Source organism: Borostomias antarcticus (genome assembly GCF_949987555.1).
Source record: "Borostomias antarcticus genome assembly, chromosome: 2".
Taxonomy (NCBI): Eukaryota; Metazoa; Chordata; class Actinopteri; order Stomiiformes; family Stomiidae; genus Borostomias; species Borostomias antarcticus.
The window spans coordinates 36,432,487-36,439,680 of record NC_140235.1 but is presented as its reverse complement, the minus strand read 5'-3'; the positions used below and the strand labels follow the sequence as shown (position 1 = coordinate 36,439,680).

Below are 7,194 nucleotides of genomic sequence, written 5' to 3'. Positions count from 1 at the left end.
TATTTTAATTATCTGAAACAACCTTCGAAACAGCAGCTTCGTAGGCTACGGCTGGTATTTAGGTTGATGGGCTCATATGCCTACTCCCAAAATGTCTAATAGATAAAAACAACAGCAACGACTCGACAACAACAGCAACAAAAACACCCGAGTCGTGAACAAATAATTACTATTATGAGCTGTTTCCAACCATTATCCTAAAGCTTGGGTGGAAAATCACAGCTGTAAAAAGTTGCGGCCGAACAGTTGCATGTCTCGTTTTCTCTCAAAACTTCATTTCATAAGACTTACGAAAAAATCCGATACCATTAAATAAATTAATTGAAGCATAAACTTACCTCTCACACACAGCAGAGACATGGCTTTCCGCTGGCAGAGACTAGCCTACTGCAGTTTCAATATTGGCAAAGCGTCTCAAAATATGTGTATTAAGTCCGGTAACATCTCAATATAATAACTTCTTACAACTCGCTTTAGCTGAGGGTCTGAGATGCTGAGGAAAGCGCCACAAAAAATCGGCAGAGAGCTACAGCCCCCTGCCATGGGCACGCCATAACAAAATTCATTAGACTAACCTGAGGGCAAGCACGGAGATTAGAGGGCGGCGTCGTAGGTTTGGAAATGACATATATACTATCCACTGTGGTTGTACTCTGTCTGAGTAGGGCGGGCCACAGACGGAGTTTTGACCAATCAAGAAGCTGCGGAATGGTTTGTTACAGGTTGAGAGAACAGGTGGATGAAAACCCCGGTTCTTGACATAAGTAAATGGTTAAACTGTTGCATATTGACATTAACTGGCTTGTTCCCTCCTAATGATCAGAATCAGGTTAATTTAGACAGGTAGCCTATGTTTTCACTCATTCTAGGGATTTATTTTCGACTGTTGGTGCATGAATATACAACAATAGACAAGGTGCAAGGACAAGACAGGGCAGTGCAAAAGATAGGACACTACTACAGTAGGCTACTACTACTACTACTGCTGCTGCAGAATGTATGCCTATAGGACGTACGGCACTCACATAAGCACCATACACACACTCACTCACTGACCACACTACAGTTTGTGTATTGTTTTGCACTAGTATTTTATCTTACTTTGCACTGGTACAGTATTTTGTACTTGCTCCTTGCACTGTCCTGTCTTTGCACCTGTCTCGTCCCTGCATCCTGTCCAATGTTGTCTATGCACCATTACCGAAAGCAACTTCCTAGTACGTTGAAAAACTACAATGGCAATAAAACGAATTCTGATTCTGATTCTACTAGCCTACTACTACTACTATTCCTACTATTGGCAATGACTATAAAACGAATTCTGATTCGTATTCTAGTAGTATAGTATTCTACTACTACTACTACTCTAGGCCTATTAGCTGCTACTACTACTACTACTACTACTACTAGGCTACTACTAGCCTAGTACTACTACTACTACTACTGTAGGCCTAGTAGCCTAGTAGTAGTAGTACCCATCCATGAGTAGTACCAGCAGCAGCTAATAGGCCTAGTAGTAGTAGAATACTAGGCCTGTCTGAATACTTGCCCGAATTGTTTGAGTTAGAGTAATTTCTTATAGCAGAGATGATGTTATTTGTTGATTTTAGTTTTATAATATTGCTAGTATTGTTGCCTACTGAAAAAGATGCAAGCCAGGCGACATCCCTTGCGGAGCCTGAAAATTGTCAAATGATTTGCTGAATATTAACTCAACAGCACCGCTCTGTGTTATCTATACGTTACTGCATCATGCAATGGATTTAAAATGGGTTTGTTACTATACTATAGGTTAATATTCGTATTTTCAAACAGACACATTTTAGATAGAAAATAGGCACACATAAATGCAACACTTGAACAAGGTATCCTATAAAGATCTTTTTGGGGTTAATACTGAAAGCGTGTACCCGGCCGGAACCATAGTTTCTCGTTCAGGTTTCCCCTTCAGACGGGCATCGTAATTACTAGTGCACCACATAAATGTTACGTGATATGATCTGCCGAGGGTCGCACATGAACACAGTTGAGGAGGAGAAGATCCAGGCATTCTTTCTGCTCACACACATATAAGTCACATTTACGTTAACAACATGCACCGAGCACTCTACCGGACCGGCGGTGCCCTTTTAAAGGTAAAGCGTCGGACATATTTCTACGTCATGTCATGTTACTAATGTCATCCTTTTGAAAACACTAGGCGGTTAGCCACTAGCAAGCCCTCGCACTCTTCTCTTTCACACTGCTGTAGCCTACTCGCTACCCTTCTCGGGACTCAGGAGGACTAGTGTAACCCATACGTTTCAGCATGTCCCGTGGGACAAACACCATTATTAACCAGCTACGCCGATGAAAAGCTAGCTATTCATCGGGAAGGGTTTATTATTATTATTATATATTATAACATTATTTATACAGGGGGAGTGAGTTTAACGAACAACTCACCTACTTGGGACTCACAAAGACGTTTCACTCGGTAGGGTAGCATTTAAAACATTAAACTCTGAAAACATTAACTCTGCCTATTCTACGAATTACATGTCCTGCAAATCAAACTCTGTAAACATTAAGTCTATTTTACAAATGATATCGCTTAGTTTGGATGGATGAGGGTCTCTTGAGTTGCAGTAGTGCAACGTGAAATATCAAAAATTAAATGTGAAATGTGTTCTGGTTTTGTCTGGTTAACTTTTTTTTTTTGTGCAACTTTTGAGTCATTCATCCGTCTCCTACACACCTGCCTTTTGAAACAGATGAATTCTCTTGATGTTTTTCTTCTGACTCACAGCATTCCCAGGGGACGGCGCCGCGGTTGTGGGTGACGCCTGCCCGGCAGAGATGGGCGTCCAGTCTGCCCATGAACACCGTCATACTGTTTGTGCCACAACAAGAAGCCTGGGTGGTTGAGAGGATGGGACGCTTCAATCGGATCTTAGAGCCGGTAATTGATTTAAAGGGGTGCTATTATGCTAATTTTCAACAATTTAGTCTTTGGGGTCCACAAAACATGTATTTGAGTATTTTTGCTGAAAATACCACTTAGAATTAGCGTTCTAGCATGCCTCTATACCCCTCGGTTGATCAGATTGAGCTGATTGAGCGCTTTTTCATATGGAAATGAGCTCAGCTAAGAGCAAGTCGGCAGGCTAGAGAATTAGGGCTGTTGACGGCGCTATGATGAGATGAGACTAGCATCCGGGTTGAGGCAAAAGGGGAGTTTGTTCGTGTTATCTGGCTAGTGTTAGTACTATATGCAAAGAAACACACAGCATAATTACTTACAGTTTCTGCATGATTTCCACGGACAGTTGGCATTGCTTGATCAGTCAGAAAGAGTTTATCTGAAAATCCTGCATTGTACTGACCCAGGTTGGAAAAGCAATCGGGCAAAAAAATGCCAGTGTTTTGCCAATTTCAACGGGAACGTTTCCATCAAAAATAAAATTAATCTAATCAGCTCTTCTGTCCTTTGAGCTTGGGAGACGATGTAGCGATCTGTGCTGCTTAGTACATCCAAGAATAGAGCATTTTCCGTGTGAAGACTTTATGCTAGCTAGATAGCCAGGTAAACAAATGCAGGTGATTGGAGGTATTCAAATGGGGGAGGATTATTACAATGAGTTCCCGACTGTGACGTAATTTGACAAGGGAGATTTGAATGGCTTGCTGGGACTGACTTTCTTTCTGATGTTTTCATTTCGACTGACCACAACAAATTGGCTGGGTTGTGTCACTTCATACTTTGTGTGTTAGGCCCATCAGAGACTCAAATGTACATGCAAAAACAATGAAAAAGTTAGCTTTGCAAACGTGGATCCCTTTAATAATCTACTACTTTGACGGACCCAATCCCAGTTCGTCCTGATTCCCATCTCACATCGTATCCCACCTTTTGACTGTAAGGAAGAGGGATCAGTCGACTGCCATGCTTTTCTTATTCTTGTAGGGTTTGAACTTCCTCATCCCGATACTGGACAAGGTCCGCTATGTACAGAGTCTGAAGGAGATTGTTATTGACGTTCCAGAGCAGTCGGCCATCACTTTAGGTGAGTAGTAGCACCTCACACCTGCTCCCCCCACAGCAACCCTTCAGAAGTGGATTAACGTAACGACTTCTTATTCTTACAGATAATGTGACGCTACAGATAGATGGTGTGCTTTATCTCAGGATACTGGACCCTTTTAAGGTTTGTCGGTGACCTGTCTGGGCCACTTAATTTTGTGCTGTACTGTGACATTTCATTAAGCTCTGAATGTAGTAAATTGACTGATGTGCTCCCTTCCAGGCCAGTTATGGAGTGGAGGACCCAGAATATGCAGTCACACAACTGGCTCAGACCACCATGCGTTCTGAGCTGGGGAAACTCACCCTGGACAAAGTGTTTAGGGTGAGAGCCTGCCGGCTGATCAGAAAGGTATTTGACTGTTGACCGACCACTTATCCTTAACGCCTCTCACCTCCCCCAGGAAAGAGAGTCCCTGAACTCCAACATGGTCCACTCCATCAACCAGGCGTCCGACGACTGGGGAATCCGTTGTCTTCGGTATGAGATCAAGGACATCCACGTTCCGCCTCGGGTCAAAGAGTCCATGCAGATGCAGGTGAGGGAGGACTGGGCCGTCCCACTAGCAATCGGAAAGAGAGTGGAATCCTGCTGATCTTGTTGTCGGCCGAACTGCCATTTGATTTGATTTATTTGACTTATTTGACATTTGATTCAAATACATGGAGTAAAAAGCACACGCAACAGAAATATAGGTCCGCCATTGTGGCACACAAAATCATAGATGGAGGTCTGTGTACAGCAGGGCTCTTCAACCTGCGGCTCCGGAGCCGGATGCAACCCTTCAGCCCCTCTCCAGTGGCTCCCTGGCTCCCGTAGAAATTCACTAGAATGCTTGAAATTAAAGGGATATTCTGGAATTTTTGAATTGGGACCGAATTTTCGACTTGCCTATGATGTTTCTGACTGATGGAGATCATTTTCAGTTAATTCCATGCTGTAGATAGCTTTGGGTCGTTACAATTTCCACTGGTGGCTAATGTTAGTTCAGCACAATGAAGTCACATTAGCCTGTCCAAAAAACACACCCAAAACACCCCCAAAAACAAATGAAATATGAATAAAGTCTCGGGGATTCTTTTGTGTCTATTTACCATCCGTTTTGAATTCAAACTATCGTGTAATCCGTTCTGGTTTGGGGACTTGTATTTCTGCTGCGTGTGCTCGCACTTTGTTGACATTGACAAGCGCTGGCTCCAGGCTGCCTCTAGCCGGATCTTACTGAGTGTTACTCCGCCTGCAGACTCAGACAGAAATATAAGTTTCACAAACCAGAACGGATTACACAATAGTTTGAGTTCAAAAATTCCAGAATATACCTTTAAGTGTTTGATGCTCAAAATCCCCCACCCCCGGGTGTCTACCACCAGCCCTGAAAAAAAAATCTAGGATAAACACTACCTTCATTATAAGGCTCAAATGTTTTGTGGCCCCAGTCCGCTTTTGTACGTATTTTTTGCCCCAAAATGGCGGTATTGGTAGTAAAGGTTGCCTGGTCTGGGATCTGTCTCCTGCTCAGGTGGAGGCAGAGCGGAAGAAGAGAGCTACTGTGCTGGAGTCAGAAGGGACGAGGGAGTCGGCCATCAACGTCGCCGAGGGACGTAAGCAGGCTCAGATCCTGGCCTCCGAGGGTCAGAAAGCAGAGCAGATCAACATGGCCGCAGGTGGGTTGATGTCTCGCCTGTCGCTTCATTGATCACAACACTCTTGCTGTTTGACGTGTGGACGATTTAAGCAATAAGACACTGGAGGTTGTGCTTTACTGTGGTTTATCGGCACGGCTGTGGTGCGGCCGCCGGCACAACGCGAAGCGGAGCAGCACAACAGCACTGCACTGTCGTTAATTTTATTTTGGAAAAAGATGGGTTTATAGTGTTCAGTCTTGCTTAAATATGTTGTTCCAGACCTCCGCGATACGACAGCTAGTTCCGACTTTGATTACGATTGCTAGGCAACGCGACTACGCTACGAGCGATAGGGAGTAGGAATACATTTGGTGATTAACCCAGTGCCATTATAGGGTTTTAAGGCGCTGCTTGGAATGCGTCTTAGCCAATCACAATGGGCGGTCGGAACTAGCTGTTGTATAAAAAGAAATCTGAATCTTCATGTTAGTGGCATACGACCAAGTGAAAGCCTGATTGCTCTTGTTATTTTCACCCAGGTGAGGCTAACGCTGTCCTAGCCAAAGCCGAGGCCAAAGCCAAGGCCATTCGACTGTTGTCGGAAGCTCTGACGGGACAGGTAAAATTGTGCAGTGATGGCTTCACTGAGGTTGCTGTTACAATAAATAACAATATATAGAGAAGCATAATGAACGTTGTCTCGCGTGTTTTAGCGTATCCAACGATGGTCCTGTGGTTGTGTCTTTGACAGAACGGGGACGCGGCAGCCTCCTTCAGCGTGGCTGAGCAGTACGTCTCAGCGTTCTCCAACCTCGCCAAAGAGTCCAACACCATCCTGCTTCCCTCCAACTCCGGCGACATCAGCGGCATGGTCACACAGGTCCGTCTCTTATTCCGTCTGTCTCGTCCACCTCTGTATGTCCTCCTCGTTGTCTTTTCTGCTCCCAGGCAGCATATAGTAACAATATGCGCATGCTCCTCTCTCTAGGCCATGGCTATATACGGCAGCCTAACCAAGCTCAGCACGAAAACAGCGGGGAGTGTGTCTCCAGTGAATCCAGAGGCAGGGGGGGAGGGGAAGAGTGAGGAGGCTACACCCCAGTCAACATCAGCCCAGTAGTGAGGGACATCCAGACAAACTCGGAGCAGCAGAAGACGCAGTGCCACATAAACACGAGGCCCCGAGGCGTCGCCTTGTGGGCCCCACCACCGTCTGGCTCAAATAACTCGCTCCGCTTGCAGCCAAGTGCGGGCGGATGAAACGGCAGGAGAATCGTATACACTTCGGGAATGCCTCGAGGCCTGGAAATGTCACATTCATCTGGCAGGATTATTGTCATGCATTTGTGTTCGGCTGATCAAGCGTTACTGCACAGCACACGTTTAATTTTTTCCATGTTGCAGGCTGGATGATAAAGTACACACCTGAAGTAACTGGCTTTTTGTGTTCCTGAATCATCATCATCATCATATGTGTCAGTTGTGAGGAGGTGTAGGCCTACTGT

The 7,194-nt window shown here is 44.9% G+C and overlaps 2 protein-coding genes across 3 annotated transcripts in view; one reads left to right on the top strand and one right to left on the bottom strand.

Annotated features, from left to right (window-relative positions):
- unc13bb (unc-13 homolog Bb (C. elegans)) overlaps positions 1-501 on the bottom strand; it is a 75,788-nt gene extending 75,287 nt beyond the window's left edge. The window contains exon 1 of the mRNA XM_084459987.1: positions 339-501. Coding sequence (XP_084316113.1) covers positions 339-360 — 22 coding nt within the window. The 5' untranslated portion in view covers positions 361-501. The remainder of the gene's footprint in view (positions 1-338) is intronic.
- stoml2 (stomatin (EPB72)-like 2) overlaps positions 1-7,123 on the top strand; it is a 7,395-nt gene extending 272 nt beyond the window's left edge. The window contains exons 1-10 of one of the 2 annotated variants that reach the window (XM_084459998.1): positions 2,004-2,135; positions 2,789-2,941; positions 3,947-4,046; positions 4,129-4,187; positions 4,287-4,388; positions 4,468-4,602; positions 5,584-5,728; positions 6,229-6,308; positions 6,441-6,569; positions 6,678-7,123. In XM_084459998.1, coding sequence (XP_084316124.1) covers positions 2,094-2,135; positions 2,789-2,941; positions 3,947-4,046; positions 4,129-4,187; positions 4,287-4,388; positions 4,468-4,602; positions 5,584-5,728; positions 6,229-6,308; positions 6,441-6,569; positions 6,678-6,809 — 1,077 coding nt within the window. In that variant the 5' untranslated portion in view covers positions 2,004-2,093 and the 3' untranslated portion in view covers positions 6,810-7,123. Of the gene's footprint in view, positions 1-2,003; positions 2,136-2,788; positions 2,942-3,946; positions 4,047-4,128; positions 4,188-4,286; positions 4,389-4,467; positions 4,603-5,583; positions 5,729-6,228; positions 6,309-6,440; positions 6,570-6,677 lie in introns of those variants that run through there. The other variant, XM_084459999.1, reaches the window with a different exon arrangement.
- Positions 7,124-7,194: the final 71 nt, after the last annotated feature.